The sequence below is a fragment of the Pongo abelii genome, chromosome 9 (assembly GCF_028885655.2).
Source record: "Pongo abelii isolate AG06213 chromosome 9, NHGRI_mPonAbe1-v2.0_pri, whole genome shotgun sequence".
NCBI classification, from domain to species: domain Eukaryota; kingdom Metazoa; phylum Chordata; class Mammalia; order Primates; family Hominidae; genus Pongo; species Pongo abelii.
Genome location: NC_071994.2, coordinates 9,332,528 through 9,355,623, shown reverse-complemented (window position 1 = coordinate 9,355,623; position 23,096 = coordinate 9,332,528). Strand labels below are relative to the sequence as shown.

Genomic DNA, 23,096 nt, shown 5'->3' with positions numbered 1-23,096 from the left:
ACAAGCTCCGCCTCCCAGGTTCATGCCATTCTCCTGCCTCAGCCTCCGGAGTAGCTGGGACTACAGGCGCCTGCCACCACACTCGGCTAATTTTTTTTTTTTTTTTTTTTTGTATTTTTAGTAGAGATGGGGTTTCACCGTGTTAGCCAGGATGGTCTCGATCTCCTGACCTCGCGATCCACCTGTCTTGGCCTCCCGAAGTGCTGGGATTAGAGGCGTGAGCCACCGTGCCTGGCCCTCACTGGCAATTTTCATTTCCATTTCCTGTGTAACAAAATATATTCACAGATTACACAGGTTTGGATGTGGGTTTTTTTTGTTTTCTTTTCTTTTTTTTTTTTACATGGGTTTTTGCTCTATTGCCCAGGCTGGAGTGCAGTGGCATGATGACAGCTCACTGCAGCCTTAACCTTCCAGGTTCAAGCAATTCTCCCACCTAAGCCTCCAAAGTACCTGGGACTACAGGCTCGAGCCACCATGTCCAACTAATTTATTATTTGTAGAAACAGGGTCTCACCGTGTTGCTCAGGCTGGTGTCAGCGTCAAACTCCTGGACTCAAGCAGTCGTCCCACCTTGGCCTCCCAAAGTGCTGGGATTATAGGCGTGACCCACAGCACCCGGCCAGATGTGGACATATTTAGGGGGGCTGTTATTTTGCCTACCATGATCCCCTTCTTCTCATCCGGACCTCCCAGCTTGTCTGGCATCTTCCCCCACCGCCAGCATCCTGCCTTCCTCCCTGAGGTCTTCCCGGCTCTGCCTCCCTAAAAGCCCTTCCCACACTGACAGCATTGAAGCCAACCATCCTGGTCACACTGAGCTGGCATAGCTGTCATCCTCTAGAAAGTGAGGTCTGTCCACCCCGTCACTACCCACCACTTCCTCTGCCCCACTCTTCTTAGCACTTGCCCACCTGGAAGGGTATCATGATGTACCTGGGAACTTGGATTTCCCCCATTTCCCTTCTCTGGGCTGCAGGTCCCAATCCAGAGGCTGAATCCCCAGGGACAAGAACAGCGCTAGGCACTTGCGCTTGTTCTACTTGGTAGATACTCAACAAATCTCTCTTGAGTCACTGAGAGGTGCAGTTTCCTTCAGTCTATCTCCAGCACCCTGTGCGGTGCCTGCCCTTCAAAACATGTTTCTGGGCCGGGCGCGGTGGCTCACGCCTGTAATTGCAGCACTTCGGGAGGCCGAGGCGGGCAGATCACCTGAGGTCGAGAATTCGAGACCAGCCTGGCCAACATGGAGAAACTCCATCTCTACTAAGAATACAAAAATTGGCCGCGTGTGCTGGCACATGCCTGTAATCCCAGCTACTCGGGAGGCTGAGGCAGGAGAATCTCTTAAACCCAGGAGACGGAGGTTGCGGTGAGCCACACGCCATTGTACTCCAGTCTGGGCAACAAGAGCGAAACTCCGTCTCAAAAAAAAAAAAAGTTTCTGGCCCTGTAGGAATGACTGACTGAATGAATGAATGAATGGACCAGGAACCAGTCTGAGTATGAGCCCCACCTTCACTCTGGAAGCCTGACAGCAAAGACGGGGGTCCAGGCCACGCGGCCTCTGCTTTCCCATACTCTCTTTTCTAGTGGAAAGTAAACTCATCAACTAGCTTGTAAGTTGGTAGTATTCTAACTTAGGCGCTTCCAAGGAAGTCACTGAATATTCTTGTGCCGGCGCCTCCCCGACCCAGCCCTGCAGGGAAGGATCCGGTCCAAGGTCTCTCTGCGATTTCCGAAGAATTCGGTCTTCCCGGAGCCTCTTTCCCGGCTCTTCTAGAACCGAAGGTTTTAGTTCCCATGGGCACAGCCGGAGTCCCCGGAGGCCACCCTGCGCCACCGGGCCCTCAGCCGCCAGAACCAGGACAGGACCCCAGGGCGCGCGCGACCGCTGGACCCGGGAGCGGCACCTCCCACACCGGGAGCCCCGGGCGGTGCCCGGAGTGGGGCGGGGATGGGGAGGGGCTTGGCTGGCGCGGCCCCGGCATTGGCTCCGCGGGCCGGGGCGGAGCTGCGGGGTCCGCGGTGCGCTCTGTAAGTTCACCGCCGGTCGGGTCCCGCCGCCGCGCTGTCCAGCTCCTGAGACCTTGCTGTCCGCCGGTCCGCCGTCTGCGCGCCTCACGGTGAGTTCGGGCTGGGATTTTCGCAGCTTCGCGGGGGCCCCCCTAGAGGCCCATCTCTGTGGCGCCCCGCCCCAGCTCGCGCCCTGGCCCTGCCTCTCACCTCACTCAGGTCTTTTCGAGGGCTCCTAGAGCTCCATGGGGCTTCCCGCCCGCATCTGGGTGCCCGCAGCCTCGCCCGTGCCCGCAACGGTCCGTGGGGCGCCGCGCAAACGACCCCGAATTCCCCGTTCTGCCCTCCATTCTGTACCCGGGCCCCCGCCCCCCTCCCGAGACCCAGGGGTGCCCCGCCGCCCAGCGTCCCCACCGGGGCTGGGGGCCGTATTTTTAGCCGATGGTGAGGTGTTCTCCTATCTTTAGCTGCGGCCGCGAATGTCCTGAAACGGATCCGGGCTGGGCTGGGCTGCGCCCGGGTAGGAGTGGGGAGGGGTCGGCGCCGGAACCCGAGCCGGAGCTAAGGAGCCGGACCCGTGGGAGGGGCGGGGGCCCGCACGCCGGAACTCTGGCCCTGCGCCGAGCGGACACTAAGACATCGCCCAGGCCGGAAAGCACGGGGGAGGCTCCTCCCAGAGCTTGGAGACTAGGGCAGGGTCCCCAATCGCCCCCTTTTTCCCCGATTGTGGGACCAGAAACCCCGAAGCAAAAAGATCTCGCAGGTAATCCCCATCTGGTACTTGAACGCGCAGCTCCTTGGGGACCGCCTGCCTGGAGCCCGGGGGGAGGGGCCCTGGAGACCCCGGTGTGCTCTCGGAGTCCTCCGGGACACTAGGCGATCAAGGGAGCACGCGCGCCACCTGGCGGCCGCAAAGCTGGGCACCTCTCCGGAGGCACGGGGACCCCGGGAGACCCCGCGGCCGGCTAGAGGGTCTCTGCATCCGCGAGGTCTAGGAGGGCGGGAGGAGGTGGACGCCTGGGGTCAGGAGCCGTTCGTTTTTGATATTGTTCAAAGCACTGGCCCCGGAGAATCGAAGTGCTTGAGGAAGGAAGGCCTTGTAGATACTTGCTGAATGAATGATAGAACCTACAGTGACCCGCTGAACCCCGCTATTGTACATTGGCGCTCTCACTTGTAATATTGCAGTGGGATCTCCAGTGGCCCTCTAGTGGTGGCTTCGTTGTCAGCCCATTTTATAGATGGGAAAGGTGAGACCCAGAGAGGAGAGGCGTCTTGCTGAAGGTTACAGAGGAAGTCCCAGGTGGAGCTGGATTTAAGGACAGTCTCCTGATTTGGGAGAAGAGGGGGTGTGAGGTGGCCTAATATTCCTCATGATAGGAGGATCCCTGCCTGCCGGAAGTCATTTTCTCATTGGGAGGTTCAGGGCTCCTGTCCAGGGCAATCACAGAGAGCTAGGATGCTCCTATCTGCTCCCCGACTGCTGCAGGGAGCTCCCCTCCCAGCCCCCCACAGCCCTGTCCTAATGGAGACCTCATTCTCATATCTCTGGACACATGAAAGTTGGGCAGACAGGGGCAGCCAAAGGTCAGGATGTAGATGGAGGAGGTCTGGGGACCCACTGTTCCCAGCCTAGCTGTGAGCTCGTTTCTCTCCCGCTCCCCAACCATATTATGGAGGTAGGCGTGGCCCACTGCATGGGAACCACATGGACCAGGCTGGGTACCCACTCTTCCACTTCCTAACTGGATGACGTCGCCAATGTTACTTAACATCTCTGAGGTTCAGCTTCGACTTCTATAAAAGGCCGTAATGACCCCACCATGCCGTGACTGGGAGCATTAAGATGAGAAACTGTGCGTGGCAAGCTGGATCCTAGGGTCTTGCACTTGCCAAATCTAAATTCTTGGGGCGTGAGGGTTGTAATTCCCAGCTCTCCCCTGGGCCGCTGATGCTGGCCTCACCCTCGATTCTCCCCACATCTGGAATTGGGTGTGTACATCTGGCTGTGAGTGAGACAGCTGTCAGGGACGCCCAATTTGTTGTGGAAACACTCAGGCTGTCTTGGCGCCGCCGTGTGATGGGGTTGGGGGTGCGGGGAGGACCTGGCCCAAGCTCTTGGCACATCCCACCAGTCAGCCCCACGCTCCATGAGTGAAAGGAAGACAAGCTCCCCCCCCCAGGACTTCTCTGCTGACGAGCGACAAATTGCATGTTTGTCAGCATGGCCCCCAGGCCTGGCATGGTTGACACAGGATGAATGCGTGACGGGATCCCAAGACCTCAGGGTGCCCATGCATCCCCACCCTTCCCCCAGCTCCTTGCAAGCTGAGCTGGATTTCCACCACGGGAGAGTCATTCCTTTGTTTCCTGTTAAGCTCCAGGTGCTCTGGGAGGGGCAAGATGTCCGGCCTCTGTGGCTCAGTATGACTGACCCGGGTGTCCGGTCCCGGGGTGGGGTTTCCTGAGCAAGGGCCTCAGCTGGTGATGGGGGGCAGTTGGACTCTGCTTCTCCTGCATCCTCCTTCCTCCTTCCTGCTCCCTCCTCCCAACCCCCTCACCCCCACCCTCACCCCGCCTAGAATGAAAACTGAGGCAAAGAACTGGCAAGAGCCACCTTTGGTGAGCCCCTGGCTGGGCCTGGGGAGGGGGTGGTACAGGAAGGTGGGCTGCTCTGGCTTGGATTCCCACCCTGCCCTTACTCACTGGGTCACCTTGGGCAAGTTTCTCTCTTTGCCTTTTATGCTGAGTCTACATCTGGGCTCATGTGTACTGGACCAATCAGGTCCCACATGCATCCCCCACCCTCAAGCAGAGGGAGTGCTTGCTTCATTTCTTTTTTCTGTTAAATCAGTATGACACCCCTTCATAGCTATTTATTTTTCCACATTAAAAAGAGCTTATTTTTTTTTCTGACTACATAAATATTATGTGCATATAAATAATACATTGCTTATTAGTAAGAATTTGAATTCATAGAGGTCTGAACGAGAAAGGAAACGTCAACCTGAAATTCTCCCACTTTGAGATAACCACTGTTAACATCTGGATGGCCATCTTTTCATATTTATATATATTACACAGATCTATCATGTCATAGTCATGGGACCAAAATATTACAGGTTATTTTTATTGATGACTCCTTTCCTCCCAAATCAGTGACCCCACCCCCCATCCCTGCTGTGTACCCTAGTCAAGGTAGCCCATATGACAACCTAGGGCTGGCCTTCTAGATTTTTCTCTGTTTTTTTAATTTTTTTTTTTTTGAGGCGGAGTCTCACTCTGTCACCCAGGCTGGAGTGCAGTGGCGCGATCTCGGCCCACTGCAACCTCTGCCTCCTGGGTTCAAGCAATTCTTCTGCCTCAGCCTCCTGAGTAGCTGGGATTACAGACGTGTGCCACCACACCTGGCTAATTTTTGTATTTTTAGTAGAGACGGGGTCTCCACATGTTGGCCAGGCTGGTCTCGAACTCCTGATCTCAGGTGACCCGCCCGCCTCGGCCTCCCAAAGTGCTGGGATTACAGACATGAGCCACCACGCCCGGCCTTTTTTTTTTTTTTTTATAGGACAGAATTCTACACAGACCTGTACACATGCAGTTACATAACATGCATATGTGTCAGAGCGGGGAGGCAGGTAGGTAGTCAATGCTTTCAATAAATGGATGATCTATATTATGTTTTTGCATTTTGTTTCTCTCTCTCTGCAATGCCCTGTGGGAATCCTCCAGAATTTTTCACCTCTAGGTTCACCTCAGGTTCAATTTTGAATTTTGACACCTCTGATTTTTTTTTTTTTTTTTTTTTTTGACGGAGTCTTGCTCTGTAGCCGAGGCTGGAGTGCGGTGGGGCGATCTTGGCCCACTGTAACCTCTGCCTCCTGGGTTCAAGCGATTCTCCTGCCTCAGCCTCCCAAGTAGCTGGCACCACAGGCATGCACCACCACGCCTGGCTAATTTTTTGTATTTTTAGTAGAGACGGGGTTTCATCACGTTAGCCAGGATGGTCTCGATCTCCTGACCTCATGATCCACCCGCCTCGGCCTCCCAAAGTGCTGCGATTACAGGCGTGAGCCACCGCGCCCAACCCCAACACCTCTGATTTTTAAATGGGGTTGATAATAGGGTGGTTGTGTTGGTTAATTGAGATGTGTCTGCAAAGAGCACAGAAGAATGTCAGGTACAGAGCAGAGCCCCCTCAACTAAAAAATATACGTACTCCCCACTCCACCTCCTCTTTAGGTGCCAGGGTAGGGAGGAGGGCCAGAAACTATCCTAGACTCAGCCCCTACCCATAAGGAACTCCTAATAGGCAGAGGAGAAAACGCGACCCCGCCTCCAGGTGGGACATGATTGGGTCAAATGGGAAGTGCCAGCCACCCAGCACCCTTGGCTAAACGCCTGCTGTGCTCCAGGTCCCCGCCAGGCCTGGGCGGGAGAGACAGTGGTCACAAAGCTCTCTGTCCTTGGTCAAGTAGGGAGTCAAGGCCATTTGTGAGGTCCCCCACAATCTGGCACTTACATTGTGGGGCACAGGTAATGTGCAATGGAGGTGGGGGGTATGGCATGAGTACCTGGATAAGGGTGATGAGACCTACCTTGCCGGGGACCCAGGGCAAGAGAATAGAGCAGGACTTTCTGTGTGACTTTGGACCTGTCATTCAGGTTCCCACCTCAGTTTCCCACCTGTAAGGTGAGGGCTTGGCCCTGGTGGTGACTCTCTAAGATGCAGTGGGTCTTAGAGTGAAGACATGCTTCTCCCAGCACAACTCCCTGCAAGGGGAGTGCCCCACCTCCTCAGGCTCCCATGGCTACCACAAGAGGCCCAGAAACAAGATAGATGTTTCTGGCCAGGCGCGGTGGCTCACACCTGTGATCCCAGCACTTTGGGAGGCCGAGGCAGGCAGATCATTTGAGGTCAGGAGTTCAAGACCAGCCTGACCAACATGGTGAAACCCTGTCTCTACTAAAAAAAAATGCAAAAATTAGCCAGGCATGGTGACACGTGCCTGTAGTCCCAGCTACTTAGGAGGCTGAGGCAGAAGAATTGCTTGAACCTGGGAGGTGGAGGCTGCAGTGAGCTGAGATTGCGCCACTGCACTCCAGCCTGGGTGACAGAGTGAGACTCCATCTTAAAAATAAAAAAGACGTTTGCATCTGATTTTGGTCCTGCTGTCTCTGACAGGTGTGCACCCTTTATGTTTCAGCTCCTCAGCCCTGGACTGGGGACAAGTAACCCTCGGTGACAAGACCAAATTGCACTGCTGCCCACACAGCTCCTACCTTTCTGGCTTCAATTCTTCAGAAGAGTTTGCCGTCCTTTGGGGAAAACATGATTTTCGTTATCTCAGCCCACTGACTTCATTGATCTCTAATCTTTTTTAATTCCTTAGGCCAACTTTGTTCGTGCCCCACACTGTAGCCAGGAGCCCTTTGTCAAGCTTTGGGCACCTGCAAACCACCCCTTGGAACGAGTGTTTCCTCTGGCTGAGGGTTGGAGAGGAGGCGTGGTCTCAGCAGGCGGCCCGTAGCCTCACAGCCAGGCCTGGTGGTGAGGTCACCATGTCCACCAAGGTGCCCATCTATCTGAAGCGTGGCAGTCGCAAGGGCAAGAAGGAGAAGCTTCGGGACCTGCTGTCCTCGGACATGATCAGCCCACCGCTGGGGGACTTCCGCCACACCATTCATATCGGCAGTGGCGGCGGCAGTGACATGTTTGGCGACATCTCCTTCCTTCAGGGCAAGTTCCACCTCCTGCCGGGGACTGTGGTGGAGGGGCCTGAAGAAGATGGCACCTTCGACCTCCCCTTCCAGTTCACCCGCACCGCCACCGTGTGTGGGCGGGAGCTCCCGGACGGCCCATCCCCCCTGCTCAAGAACGCCATCTCCCTCCCGGTTATCGGTGGACCCCAGGCTCTCACCCTGCCCACAGCCCAGGCTCCACCCAAGCCCCCTCGCCTGCACCTGGAGACCCCTCAGCCTTCCCCACAGGAGGGAGGGAGTGTGGACATCTGGAGGATTCCAGAGACTGGCTCCCCCAACAGTGGGCTGACCCTGGAGTCAGGGGCTGAGGAGCCCTTCCTGTCCCATGCCAGCTCCCTGCTGTCCCTGCACGTGGACCTGGGGCCTTCCATCCTGGACGATGTCCTGCAGATCATGGATCAGGACCTGGACAGCATGCAGATCCCCACATAGTACATGAGGCTGCCTAGGCTGGGGTCCCAGGTGGGGCCCAGCCAGGAGGTGGGGTGTGGACACGGACGTGGCGGCGGAGTCAGGGTCCCAAGATCCCACCTATGTGGTCGCTGGCCAGTGATTCTCCTTCTGAGCCGTGTTTCCCCTCTCCCTCCCTCTCCATGTGGGCAGGGCAGGCCCCATCGCTTTCCTCTGATAACCACATGGACACGTCCCGAAGTCAGCCCAGGTGCCCTGAGCATCTTGGGGCACCTGGACCCCATCACAATACTCCTTCCTTCAGGTCCCTGGGTGAAGGTTTTGCTGAAACCACACCTACTTTTCACCTCCCTTCTGCCTCAGCCCCATTGGATGCCCTGACTGGGGGCAGGGGAAAAGACAGGGCACAACTGGCCACAGGGTTCGGCCACTGGGCAGGCTGTTCCGGGCCTTTGGCTTTGCATCCTGGACGGGGAGTGTCCTGTCAGGGACCAGATGTGTCCTGCCTCATCCCCGGCTCCATCCCTTCCCCACATGACAGGGGATTCTGGTTGCAATAAAACATGCTGCTGCTGGTGGCTAAGCTCCCTGTCCCTTTGCCCCAGGTTTCCTCCCGGAGGCAGGCAGTCTCCCAGAGTTGAGGGCTCACCTTTGGAGACCCCAGCCCCAGAGGGCTTTGTGGAGGACAGGCCTTGCCCTCAAGAAGGTCGTACCTGACGCTGAGCCTATCATGAGAATGCAACAGGAGCAAACCAAGTGTTGCTGTGACATTGATTCAGATGTTTGGCAAGAGGTGGCTGAGCACTTGGGTAGGCTTGGCACTGTGCCAAGCCTGGGGCCAATCCCTGCCCAGTCAGCTGGGGTCTGGTGGGGGACACCCAAGAATAAAAGAATAACCACAAAATGTGCAAGGGACCAACAGCTTCAGCTTCAGAGCACCGAGGGAGCATGCGGGAGGGATGCTTGGAGCTGGGAGGGTCTGACAGTGCTGCTTCAAGATTCATTCCATCCACGGCTGTTTACTGAGCATCTCCAGTATACAAGGCATGGCTCCGGGTGCTGGGGATACAAGGCAGACGCCATCCCTGCTCTCTGGGAGTTTAAATTCTAGTTGGAAGCGGGATATTAAATTGGTAAACAAATAAGAGATGATTTCCAGCAGTGGTAAAGGCTACGAAGAAAACAACGTCATCAGGAATGCCTAGCAGGGAGGGCAGGGGGTGTCAGGGCTCATTAATGTGATCAGATGTGATTCTGAGCCAAATTGGAGCTACCAGCCAGATAACTCATGTAAGCACAGGCACTGAGGAACCAGAGTGAAGACACAGCAGCCACCACACAGCAAAAGAGCGTGGACCTCCGAGTTGCACCTGGCCTGAGACTCAGTTTACCCATCTCTAAAATGGAGCAGGCCAGGCATGGTGGCTCACACCTGTAACCCCAGCACTTTGGGAGGCCAAGGTGGGCGGATCACGAGATCAGGAGATCAAGACCATCCTGGCCAACATGGTGAAACCCCGTCTCTACTAAAAATACAAAAATTAGCTGGGCGTGGTGGTGGTGCCTGTAATCCCAGCTACTAGGGAGGCTGAGGCAGGAGAATCACTTGAACCCGGGAGCTGGAGGTTGCGGTGAGCCGAGATTGCACCACTCCACTCCAGCGTTGGTGACAGAGTGAGACTCTATCTCAAAAAAAAAAAAAAAAAAAAAAAAAAAAAAATGGAGCCACTGCTAGCTACCTCACAGGGTTATTGAAAAAACTAGGGATAACATTTATACTAGCCACAGGGAAGGGTTTTTGTTGTTGTTGTCGTTGTTTTGTTTTTTTCTTTTAAGACAGAGTCTCACTGTGTTGCTCAGGCTGGAGTGCAATGGCACAATCTCGGCTAACTAACCTCTGCCTCCCGGGTTCAAGCTACTCTCCTGCCTCAGCCTCCCAGGTAGCTGGGATTACAGGTGCACGCCACCACGCCCGGCTAATTTTTTGTTTTGTTGTTTATTTGTTTGTTTTTTTGTGTGTGACAGAGTCTCACTCTGTCAGCTGGGCTAGAGTGCAGTAGCATAATCTCGGCTCACTGCAACCTCCACTTCCCGGATTCAAGCAATTCTTCTGCCTCAGCCTCCTGAGTAGCTGGGATTACAGATGCCTGCCACTGCGCCCGGCTAATTTTTTGTATTTTTAGTAGAGATGGGGTTTCACCATGTTGGCCAGGCTGGTCTCGAACTCCTGACCTCAGTTGATCTGACCGCCTCGGCCTCCCAAAGTGCTGGTATTACAGGCATGAGCCACCATGCCCATCCAGGAAAGGTGTTACAAATGGTTGCAGTGTGTGATGAAGGAAGGAACCGGGGGTCGGGAAGGGCGGGACTGTGAAGCTGGAACACAGGCTGGCGTCAGCAGGGAAGAGTTTCGCTGGCCAGGCTGACACTGAGTTGATGGGGTGCTGCTGAAGCATGTGAAAGCAGAAGAGATAGGTGGTCAGATCTAGACCTGAGGAAGGACATCACCCACGCCAGGTCGGAGATGGAGGTGGCCATGGCAGGCATGAGCAGGAGGACTGGACCCAGGTGAGGATGGTGGGGACAGAGAGGAGGGGAGTGGCCTAAGGTGGGGCCCGGTAGCCCCTTCTTCCACCCTCAGTCAGTTCTTTTCTACCTGTGTGACCTTGGAATCCCAGACACCCACCACCCTCCCAGCCTTTCACAAACATTACACAGTGTGTGTGTGTGTGAATGCATTTTTTTCTTATTATTTCTGGACATTTTATTTATTTATTTATTTATTTATTTATTTATTTATTTCGAGACGGAGTCTCGCTCTGTTGCCCAGGCTAGAGTGCCGTGGCACTATCTCAGCTCACTGCAACCTCCACCTCCTGGGTTCAAGCGATTCTCCTGCCTCAGCCTCCTGAGTAGCTGGGATTACAGGCGCCTGCCACCGTGCCTGGCTAATTATTTTTGTTTTTGTTTTGAGATGGAGTCTTGCTCTGGTGCCAGGCTGGAGTGCAGTGGCACGATCTCAGCTCACTGCAATCTCCGCCTCCCGGGTTCAAGCGATTCCCCCGCCTCAGCCTCCTGAGTAGTTGAGGCTACAGGTGTGCACCACCACGCCCAGCTAATTTTTTGTATTTTAGTAGAGACGGGGTTTCACCATCTTGGCCATGTTGTGATCCTCCTGCCTCGGCCTCCCAAAGTGCTAGGATTACAGGTGTGAGCCACCGCACCCAGTGCCCAGCTAATTTTTGTAGGCCAATTTTTGTATTTTTAGTAGAGACAAGATTTCGTCTTGTTGGTCTCGAACTCCTGACCTCAGGTGATCTGCCCACCTTGGCCTCCCAAAGTGCTGGGATTATGGGCGTGAGACACTGTGCCTGGCCTTATTTTATTATTATTATTTTTTTGATATGGAGTCTGGCTCTGTCACCCAGGCTGGAGTACAGTGGCACGATCTCAGCTCACTGCAACTTCCACCTCCTGGGTTCAAGAGATTCTCCTGCCTCAGCCTCCCGAGTAGCTGGGATTACAGGCGTGTGCCACCATGCTCAGCTCATTTTTGTATTTTTTGTAGAGATGGGTTTTCACCGTGTTAGCCAGGATGGTCTCGATCTCCTGACCTGATCCACCCACCTCGACCTCCCAAAGTGCTGGGATTACAGGCGTGAGCCACCGTGCCCAGCCTTTTATTTTTATTTTTTGTAGAGATAAGGTTTTGCTATGTTGCCCTGGCTGGTCTCAAACTCCTGGGCTCAAGTGATCCTCCTGCCTCGGCCTCTCAAAATGCTGGAATTACAGGTATGAGCCACTGCACTCAGCCCGCATTTTTTTTTATTGTGGTAAAATATATATAATATAAAATTTACCATTTTAAGTATACATTTCAGTGGCATTAACTACATTTACATTATTTTGCAACAATCACCACCATCCATCTCCAGAATTGTTTTCGTGTTTCCAAACTGAAGCTGTGTCTCCATTAAACATTAGCTCCCATTCTCCCCACCCCCTAGTCCCTGCAACCACCATGCTACTTTCTGTCTCTATAAATTTGAATACTCTAAGTACCTCATTGTTAGCATCATGTCCTCAAGGTTCATCCATGTTGCTACATATGTCCCAATGGCCTTCCTTTTTAAGGCTGAATAATATTCCATTGTATACATGTATATACTACACTTTGCGTATCCATTTGTTCGTCCATGGACACTCAGGTTGGATCTACCGTTTAGCTATGGTGAATAGTGCTGCTATAAACAAGGGTGGGCAAATATCTATCTGTTCAAGACCTTGCTTTCAGTTCCTTTGGGTAAATACCCAGAAGTGGAACGGCCGGATCACATTTTTAATTTTTTGAGGAACTGCCATATTGTTTTCCATTGTGCCTATACCAATTTACATTCCCACCCAACTTTATGTTTTTGTTTCTCTTTTTTTTTTTCCTTTTTTGAGACAGAGTTTCGCTCTTGTTGCCCAGGCTGGAGCGCTATGGTGCAATCTCCACTCATTGCAACCTCCGCCTCCTGGGTTCAAGCGATTCTCCTGCCTCAGCCTCCCCAGTAGCTGGGATTACAGGTGCCCGCCACCTTGCCCGGCTAATTTTTTGCATTTTTAGTAGAGAGAGGGTTTCATCATGTTGGCCAGGCTGGTCTTGATCTCCTGACCTCAGGTGATCCATCCATCTTGGCCCCCCAAAGTGCTGGGATTACAGGCGTGAGCCACCACTCCCGGCCAACTTTTTGTTTTTCACTTGAATTTTTTGCCATCATATGGAGACTGGAGATTTGACATACTATCAGGAATGGGATTTAAACCCAGGTCTGTGGGACCCCACAGGCTGTACTTGACTGCATCTCTCTGTCCCTACAGGGGTTCAGCTTCAGGCCCTGGTAACGTTTGTGAAGGCAGAGGGTCGGGGAACTGAAGGGCCAGCACCTTCTTACCTGCGGGGCCCCTCAGCACTTGAGTGGCTTATCTCCTGCTCTCTGGGGAGGGGAAGACAAGAAAAAAGGGCACCATCCTTAGAGCTTCACGCAGTGGAAGGCAGCAACTCACCCTGGACCTGAGCTGAGGCCGGAGTAGCTGTGGAAGGAGGAGGTTCTTGTCCTGGGTCCCCAAAGTGCTCTCAACTCACCCTGCATCGGGCACCAGCCACAGGGCCCCGGGAAACCACTCGGGGATGGTCTGCCCTGTTGGGGTGGAGAAAGGGAACTAGGTAGCCGAACTGAAGCATTGGATTAGCAGCTCAGGATACCTCCTTCAAACAAGGTAGCTGGCCAAGCGCGGTGGCTCATGCCTGTAATCCGAGCACTTTGGGAGGTCGAGGCGGGTGGATCACCTGAGGTCAGGAGTTCGAGACCAGCCTGGCTAACATGGAGAAACTCCCCTCTCTACCAAAAATACAAAAATCAGCCAGGTGTGGTGGTGCGTGCCTGTAATCCCAGCTACTTGGGAGGCTGAAGAAGGAGAATCACTTGAACCTGGGAGGTGGAGGTTGCAGTGAGCCAAGATCGCACCACTGCACTCCAGCCTGGGCGACAAGAGCGAGACTCCGTCTCAAAAAAAAACACAAAAAAACAAAAAAACAAAAAAAACCCAAACCCTCCTTCCCCCCCCAAAAAAAACAAGGTAGCTAAGGTAGAGAGAAGGACCTTCCCACTTCGGCTTATCTAGACACTATACTGCACAAATACACCTACAAAGGAATTCCCCAAAATAGGCAGAGAAGTTGTTGGACAATCAACAAAATGACAAATGCCCCTGTGGTACACTGTTTTACATGCCCAACGGTCATCTATATCCTATTCTCTGTCTTCAAAAAACAGCAACAACATATCTGGCCTATGTAGTATAATGAATCTATCCCTCTTTCTGTCAAAAATACATTCACTCGGCCGGGCATGGTGGCTCACGCCTATAATTCCAGCACTTTGGGAGGCCGCGGCGGGTGGATCACCTGAGGTCAGGTCAGGAGTTCAAGACCAGCCTGGCCAAGATGGTGAAACCCCGTTGTCTATTAAAAATACAAAAATTAGCCAGGCGTGGTGGTGGGTGCCTGTAATCCCAGCTACTCAGGAGGCTGAGGCAGGAGAATCGCTTGAACCTGGGATGTGGAGGTTGCAGTAAGCAGAGATCATGGCACTGCACTCCAGCCCAGGCAACAGAGCAAGACTCCGTCTCAAAACAAAACAAACAAACAAACAAAAAACATTCACTCTCTCCGAAGGGAGACAACTCAGAGTCTTGTTAATTATCACATCCACTCCCAAGTCCAGGGTTTCTGGATGGTGTCCATTCCTCCTGCAATTCCCTTATCATCCATCTCAACATTTTGCAACCTATGAACTGTATCATAAAGTTAATTACTACCAATATACCCTACATACAGGAGCAGAGGGAAAGAAAGAAGAATGAAGAATTAAAATCTATTAAAGGCCGGGAGAGTGGCTCAACACCTGTAATCCCAACACTTTGGGAGGCCGAGGCGGGTGGATCACCTGAGATCAGGAGTTTGAGACTGGCCTGGCCAACATGGTGAAACCCCGTCCCTACTAATAGTACAAAAATTAGCCAGGCGTGGTGGCACGTGCCTGTGATCCCAGCTACTCGGGAAGCTGAGGCAGGAGAATCTGGGAGGCAGAGGTTGCAGTGAGCCAAGATCATGCCATTGCACTCTAGCCTGGACAACAAGAGCAAAACTTCTCAAAAAAAAAAAAAAAAATCTATTAAAAATATACTAACCGAGTGCAGTGGCTCATGCCTGTAATCCTAACACTCTGGGAGGCCGAGGCAAGCAGACTGCTTGAGTTTAGGAGTTCGAGACAGCCTGGGCAACATAGCAAGACCCCACCTCTACTAAAAATACAAAAAAAAAAAATAGCTGAGCATGGGTGTGTAACAGTGGTCCCAGCTACTCCGGAGGCTGAGGTGGCAAGGATCTCAGGAGGCAGAGGTTGCAGTGAGCCAAGATCGCACCACTGCACTCCAGCCTGGATAACAGAGCAAGACACTGTCTCAGAAAAAAAAAAAAAAATTTTCTTTTTTTAATTCAGCTGGGTGTTGTGGTACATGTATGTAGTCTCAGCTGCTTTGGAGGCTGAGATGGAAGGATCGCTTGAGCTCAGGAGATCGAGTGTGCAGTGAGCCAAGATCGTGCCACTGCACTCCAGCCTGGGCGACAGAGCGAGACTCCATCTCAAAAAACAAACAACAACAGCAACAACAACAAAAAGAAATAATTTGAGGCATAGGATTACAGTACATTCCTTTAGAAAGGATGTTACTTGGTACCAAATATGCTTGCTTTTGCCAGATAACTGGGGACATTTTAAAAATGGGTCCATCTTGGGCCAGGAGGGGTGGCTCACGCCTGTAATCCCAGCATTTTGGGAGGCCAAGGCAGGTGGATCATGAGGTCAGGAGTTCGAGACCATCCTGGCTAACATGGTGAAACCCCGTCTCTACTAAAAATATAAAAAATTAGCTGGGCATGGTGGCACATGCCTGTAGTCCCAGCTACTCAGGAGGCTGAGGCAGGAGAATTGCTTGAACCTGGGAGGCAGAGGCTTCAGTGAGCCGAGATCGTGCCACTGCACTCAGCCTGGGCAACAGAGACTCCATCTCAGAAAAAAAAAAAATGGGTCCACCTTAATCCAAGTTCAAGGCTGAGCTTTCCTTTCCCCCTTTCCTGGACCAAACAGATAATAGGATTCTGAACTGTAAGTCCATGGAAGTTGATTTGTATCTTACAGCACGTGTCAGTGGTGGGGTATCTGACTTCCTACTTTGAGCAAGCTCTGGGTTTTGATTTTTGTCCCTCCCCACAAAGACTGCCAAACAACAGTTTAACTTCATGGTTATATCTTCCAGATCAGTAAATGCCTCCAGGACAAAAACTGCTTCAAAAGCTGAACTTACCTCTCTGGGTTTTAGCTTCCTCAATGTTGGCACAATAATTCTTCACTGTACTATTAGCTTTTCAATGCTTTTAAGATTTTTTTTTCACTTCCTCTTCTTTTTTTAATTTGTCTTCAGAGGGAAGGTTGGAATCAAGTATCTAATCAGGAGCCTATCTCCCCTTACCTACCCGAATAAAATATTAAAAGAGCCATCCCAGGGGAGTTCCTTGGATTTTTTTCCCTGCCCCCACTGGGTAATAGCAATCTTAAGCTTTACAATTGGAATTATCACCCCAGCCAACAGTGGGACCCGCTTTTTATTTTCTTGCCCAGTGGCACGTGGAGCGAAATATGGCCTACTGACGATCTGATCGTGATTTAGAGAAACTTACTGTGCCCCCTGGTGGAAGCATTATTCCCTTGGGTCTTAAAAGCTCTAAATCAGCCAGAGTGCAGAGTTGAGATTCCAAGAATGTGCATGTCAAATTCCTACTCCATGATTCCTGTCTGTCAGAGAAACACTATATATACTGGTTTCTATATATATAGAGTACCTGTTGTTCAGCGACATAACATGTCTTTCTTTTTTTTTTTTTTTTTTGAGATAGGGTCTTTCTCTGTCACCCAGGCTGGAGTACAGTGGAGCCATCTTGGCTCACTGCAAACTCCACTTCCTGGGTTCAAGCGATTCTCCTGCCTCAGCCTCCCAAGTAGATGGGATTACAGGCACCACCACCACGCCCGGCTAATTTTTGTATTTTTTTTAGAGACTGGGTTTCACCATGTTGGCCTGGCTGGTCTCGAACTCCTGGCCTCAAGTGATCTGCCAGCCTCAGCCTCCCAAAGTGCTGGGATTACAGGCATGAGACACCATGCCCAGCCCATAACAGCATTATGTGTAATAGCTCCAAACTGGAAATAACCCAAATGCCCATCAGCAGTAATATGGATTAAATAGCAATGTAAGAACTATTACCACAAAACGACACGAATGAATCTCAGCTAGGCATGGTGGTTCGTGCCTGTAATCCCAATACTTCAGGAGGCCAGAAAGCAAGGAATACTCAAGGCCAGCCTGGGCAACATAGTGAGACCCTGTCTCTATAAAAAAAATCAAAAATTAGGTGGGCATGCTGGCATGTGCCTATAGTCCCAGAGAGGCTGAGGTGGGAGGATTGCTTGAGTCAGGGAGGTAGAGGTTGCAGTGAGCCAAGATTGCGCCACTGAGATTTTTTTTTTTTGAGACACTGTCTCAAAAAAAAAAAAAAAAAAAAGATTAGTCAGGGTGTAGAAGTGCGCCTGTAGTCTCAGCTACTCGAGAAGCTGAGGTGGAAAGATTACTTAAGCCTGGGAGGTCGAAGCTGCAATGAGCCATGATTACAACACTGCACTCAGCCTGGATGACCAAGTAAGACCCTGTCTTAAAAAAAAAAAAATCTCAAAAATGTAATACTGTAGACAAAGCATTGTGGGGGCTGAAAAAAAAGGAAAAAATTAATATTGAACAAAAGAAGCCGACTTCAAAATAGGATATATTGTATGATTCCATTGATGTACAGTTACACAGACACACTAATCTTTAGGGCTAGAAGCATGAGATGGCTACTGAGGTGCTAGTGATGTCTTTTTCTTCATCTGGGTAGTGGTTACACAGGTTTGTCTATTTTGTAAAGATCAATCAAGCTACAATTATTTTGCATGGTATACTTGCATCAAACCATCTCATGTACCCATAAATATATACACCTACTAGGTACCCACAAAAATTAAAAGATTGAAAAAAATAGTCAAGCTACATAAGATCTATGCGCTTCTCTTTATGTATATTTCTTTTTTTTTTTTTTTGAGACGGAGTCTTGCTCTGTCGCCCAGGCTGGAGTGCAGTGGCGTGATCTCAGTTCACTGCAAGCCGCCTCCCGGGTTCACGCCATTCTCCTGCCTCAACCTCCCGAGTAGCTGGGACTACAGGCGCCTGCCACCACGCCCAGCTAATTTTTTGTATTTTTAGTAGAGACGGGGTTTCACCGTGTTAGCCAGGATGGTCTCGATCTCCTGACCTTGTGATCTGCCCGCCTCGGCCTCCCAAAGTGCTGGGATTACAGGCGTGAGCCACCGTGCCCAGCATCTTTATGTATATTTCAATTAAAAGTTTGAATTTTAAAATAGTACTAATAATAGGCTAGTTCCATATAATTGGAAAGGCAGCTTATGAACCCAGCATCAATAGCTTTCAGTTCTTTTAGGATTGTTCAAAAAAAGGTTACATCAGCTGGCCGGGCGTGGTAGCTCATGCCTGTAATCCCAGCACTTGAAAGCCTAGACGGTCAGAACACATGAGGTCAGGAGTTCGAGACCAGCCTGGCCAACGTGGTAAAACCCTGTCTCTACAAAAAATACAAAAATTAGCCGGGGGCACCTGTAATCTCAGCTACTCGGGAAGCCGACGCAGGAGAATCACTTGAACCCGGGAGGTGGAAGTTGCAGTGAGCTGAGATAGTGCCACTGCACTCTAGCCTGGGCTGGAAGGAAGAATTTGTCAAGGAATGACAAGGGCGAAACTCCGTCTCAAAATAAATAAATAAATAAATAAATAAATAAATATAAACAAATAATGTTACGAACATTCTCGTACGCTTTTTTTTTTTTTTTTTTTTTTTTTTGAGACGGAGTCTTGCTCTGTCGCCCAGGCTGGAGTGCAGTGGCGAGATCTCGGCTCACTGCAAGCTCTGCCTCCCAGGTTCATGCCATTCTCCCACCTCAGCCTCTCCAGTAGCTGGGATTACAGGCGTCTGCCACCATGCCCGGCTAATTTTGTTTTTGTATTTTTAGTAGAGATGGGATTTCACCGTGTTAGCCAGGATGGTCTCGATCTCCTGACCTCGTAATCCGCCCACCGTGGCCTCCCAAAGTGTTGGGATTACAAGTGTGAGCCAATGCTCCCGGCCTGTTTTTTTTTTTTTTTAAGAGACAGGATCTTGCTATGTTGCCCAGGCTGGTCTGGAACCCCTGGGCTCAAGTGATTCTCCCACCTCACCCTCTCAAGTAGCTGGGATTACAGGCATGAGGCATTGCACTCAGCTTCTTGTACAGCTTTCTTGTGTGTATATCCAGGAGTGGACTTTGCTGGATCATAGGGTATGTGTATGTTCAGCTTTAGTGATTTTATATGTATATATACATATATATATATATATATTTTTTTTTTTTTTTTTTTCTTGAGTTGGAGCCTTGCTCTGTTGCCCAGGCTGGAGTGCAGTGATGTGGCTCCAGTAGCTCACTGGAGCCTCAAACTTCTGGGCTCAAGTGATCCTCCCACCTCAGCCTCCCTAGTAGCTGGGATTACAGGCATGCACCACCATGCCCAGCTAATCTTTTTTTTTTTTTGAGAAGGAGTCTCGCTCTGTCGCCCAAGCTGGAGTGCAGTGGCGTGATCTCAGCTCACTGCAAGCTCTGCCTCCCAGGTTCACACCATTCTCCTGCCTCAGCGTCCGAGTAGCTGGGACTACAGGCGCCCGCCACCACGCCAGGCTAATTTTTTTGTATTTTTAGTAGAGATGGGGTTTCACCATGTTAGCCAGGATGGTCTCGATCTCCTGACCTTGTGATCTGCCCGTCTCGGCCTCCCAAAGTGCTGGGATTACAGGCGTGAGCCACCGTGCCGGGCCTCTTTTTTTTTTAAGGTGGAGTTTTGCTCGTTGCCTAGGCTGGAGTGCAATGGCGTGATCTTGGCTCACTTCAACTTCTACCTCCCGGGTTCAAGCGATTCTCCTGCCTGAGCCTTCCAAGTAGCTGGGATTACAGGCCTGTGCCACCATGCCCAGCTAATTTTTGTATTTTTAGTAGAGAAGGAGTTTCACTATGTTGGCCAGGTTGGTGTCAAACTCCTGACCCCAAGTGATCCACCCGCCTTGGCCTCCCAAAGTGCTGGGATTACAGGCATGAGCCACGGTGCCTGGCTGTCCAGCTAATTTTTAATTTTTTTTTTTTTTTGAGATGGAGTCTTACTCTATTGCCAGGCTGGAGTGCAGTGGCATGATCTCGGCTCACTGCAACCTTCACCTCCCGGGTTCAAGCTATTCTCCTGCTTCAGTCTCCCAAGTAGCTGGGACTACAGGCATGCACCACCACGCCTGGCTAATTTTTGTATTTTTATTAGAGATGGGGTTTCACCATGTTGGCCAGGATGGTCTCGATCTCTTGACCTCGTGATCTGCCTGCCTCAGCCTCCCAAAGTGCTGGGATTACAGGTGTGAGCCACCGCGCCTGGCTTGTCCAGTTAATTTTTAAAAAAATTTTTATAGGCCGGGTGCGGTGGCTCACGCCTGTAATCCCAGCACTTTGGGAGGCCAAGGCAGGCAGATCAAGAGATCAGTCTGAGACCAGCCTGGCCAACACGGTGAAAACCCCTCTCTACAGAAAATACAAAAATTAACCAGGCGTGGTGGCGCGCGCCTGTAATCCCAGCTACTTGGGAGGCTGAGGCAGGAGAATTGCTTGAATCCAGGAGACAGAGGTTGTAGTGAGCCGAGATCGCGCTGCTGCAGTTCAGCCTGGGCAACAGAGCAAGACTTTGTCTTGAAAAAAAAAAAAAAGAAAGGTCTACACCAGCATCATCTCTAGGTTTTTCTTCCAAGCTGCTAACACCTATTCTGCATGTTTTGAAACTGGTGCAGGGTTAGCAATGACAAATACCTCACAACTCTCATCTGCTAAATACGATTTTAAGACACAGCAATGGTAAGATGTGTCCTGCTTCTGAAATATTAAAATGACGGGGGAGAATATGTGCATCTTGGAATTGGTGAAATAAGGTATATTAGAAAAATGATGGCCGGTGAGGTGGCTCAAGCCTGCAATCCCAGCTCTTTGGGAGGCGGATCACTTGAGGTCAGGAGGTTGAGACCAGCCTGGCCAACGTGGTGAGACCCTGTCTCTACTAAAAATACAAAAATTAGCCGGGCATAGAGTGGCGGATGCCTGTAATCCCAGCTACTCGGGAGGCTGAGGCAGGAAGCGTGAACCTGGAGGCTTGAACCTGAAAGGCGGAGGTTGCAGTGAGCTGAGATCGCGCCACTGCACTGCAGCCTGGGAAACAAGAGCAAACTCCGTCTCAAAAAAAAAAAAAAGAAACAAAAGAAAAATGACAAGTACCAAGGACCAAGCCCTGAGGACTCTGACAGTTAGAGGCTGAACAGAGGAACAGGGTGAAAGGACTGCCAGTGGGGAAGGACAGCCAGGAGGGAACGGCGTCTCAAAGATCTGGAGAAGAGTTTGAAAAACAGAGTGGCCAACGGTGTAATGGGGGTTGATAGGCCCATGAGGACAGAAAATAGATCTCTAAATCTGCTGAAAGGGAGGTCGTGGTGACAGGAGCTGTTTCAAGTGAACAGGTGGTGACAAAGTTCCCATTAAACTGGGTGGAAGAGGGACCTAGAAACAAGGCAACAGAGATAGGGAGTACTATTTGCTTTTAAAGAGTGAAAAGAGGTGACAGTTGAAGGTCGACTTGGGCTGTTGTTTTTTTTTTTTGAGACAGGGTTGGCTTTGTTGCCGAGGCTGGAGTGCAGTGGCGCAATCATGGCTCACTCAGCTTCGACCCTCCTGTGGTCAAGCGATCCCGTCACTTCAGCTTCTACAGTAGCTGGGACCACAGGCGCGCGCCACCACATCCGGGTAATTTTTAAATTTTTAGTAGAGACGAGGCCTCGCTATGTTGCCCAGGCTGGTCTCGAACTCTTGAGCTCAAAGCAATCCTCCTGTCTCCGCCGCCCACAGTGCTGGAAGCCACGGTGACCGGCCTCCTCCTGGTCTTTTTTTGTTTTTTGGAGACGGAGTCTCCTTCTGTTGCCCAGGCTGGAGTGCAGTGGCGCGATCTCGGCTCACTGCAAGCTCCGCCTCCAGGGTTCACAACATCATTCTCCTGCCTCAGCCTCCCGAGTAGCTGGGACTACAGGCGCCTGCCACCATGCCCAGCTAACTTTTTGTATTTTTTTTAGTAGAGACGGGGTTGCAAAGTGTTAGCCAGAATGGTATCGATCTCCTGACCTCATGATCCACTCGCCTCGGCCTCCCAAAGTGTTGGATTACAGGCGTGAGCCACCGCGCCCGGCCTTCCTTTTTTTTTTTTTTTTTTTGAGACGGAGGTCTCGCTCTGTCCTCCAGGCTGGAGTGGAATGGCGCGATCTCAGCTCACTGTAACCACCGCCTCCCGGGTTCAAGCGATTCTCCCCCTTAAGCCTTCCGAGTAGCTGGGATTACAGGTACCTGCAACCATGCCCGGCTAATTTTTGTATTTTTAGTAGAGGCGGGGGTTTCATCACGTTGGCCAGGCTGGTCTCGAACTTTTGACCTCGGCGGGTGATTCACCCGCCTCGGCCTCCCAAAATGCTGGGATTACAGGCGTGAGCCACCGCGCCCGGCCTTCCTCTTTTTTTTGAGACGGAGTCTCGCTCTGTCCTCCAGGCTGGAGTGCAATGGCACGATCTCAGCTCACTACAAACACCGCCTCCCGGGTTCCCCCTTAAGCCTTCCGAGTAGCTGGGATTACAGGTACCTGCCATCACGCCCGGCTAATTTTTGTATTTTTAGTAGAGGTGGGGGTTGGCCAGGCTGGTCTCGAACTTCTGACCTCAGGTGATCCACCCGCCTCGGCCTCTCAAGGTGCTGGGATTACAGGCATGAGCCACCGCACCCGGCTCCTGCTCTTCTTCTTTTTTTTTTTTTTTTTTTTTATTGAGACGGAGTCTCGCTCTGTCGCCCAGGCTGGAGTGCAGTGGCGCAATCTCGGCTCACTTGCAAGCTCCGCCTCCCGGGTTCACGCCATTCTCCTGCCTCAGCCTCCCGAGTAGCTGAGACTACAGGCGCCCGCCACCACACCCAGCTAATTTTTTGTATTTTTAGTAGAAACGGGGTTTCACCGTGTTAGCCAGGTTGGTCTCCATATCCTGACCTCGTGATCCGCCCGCCTCGGTCTCCCAAACTGCTGGGATTACAGGCGTGAGCCACCGCGCCCGG

At 51.6% G+C, this 23,096-nt stretch overlaps 1 protein-coding gene across 3 annotated transcripts; it reads left to right on the top strand.

Moving 5' to 3' along the window:
- Positions 1–1,871: 1,871 nt before the first annotated feature.
- On the top strand, positions 1,872–9,094 carry CDC42EP2 (CDC42 effector protein 2). Of its 3 annotated transcripts, none has more exons than XM_009246156.4 (2): positions 1,872–2,126; positions 7,410–9,094. In XM_009246156.4, the coding sequence occupies exon 2, from the start codon at positions 7,579–7,581 to the stop codon at positions 8,209–8,211; it is 633 nt and encodes a 210-aa protein (XP_009244431.3). In that variant the 5' UTR covers positions 1,872–2,126; positions 7,410–7,578; the 3' UTR covers positions 8,212–9,094. The 3 variants fall into 3 exon arrangements, with proteins under 3 accessions (XP_009244431.3, XP_002821571.1, XP_054381615.1); XM_002821525.6 differs by having other exon boundaries at positions 1,940–2,126; positions 7,224–9,094; XM_054525640.2 differs by lacking the exon at positions 1,872–2,126 and adding an exon at positions 2,654–2,779.
- Positions 9,095–23,096: the final 14,002 nt, after the last annotated feature.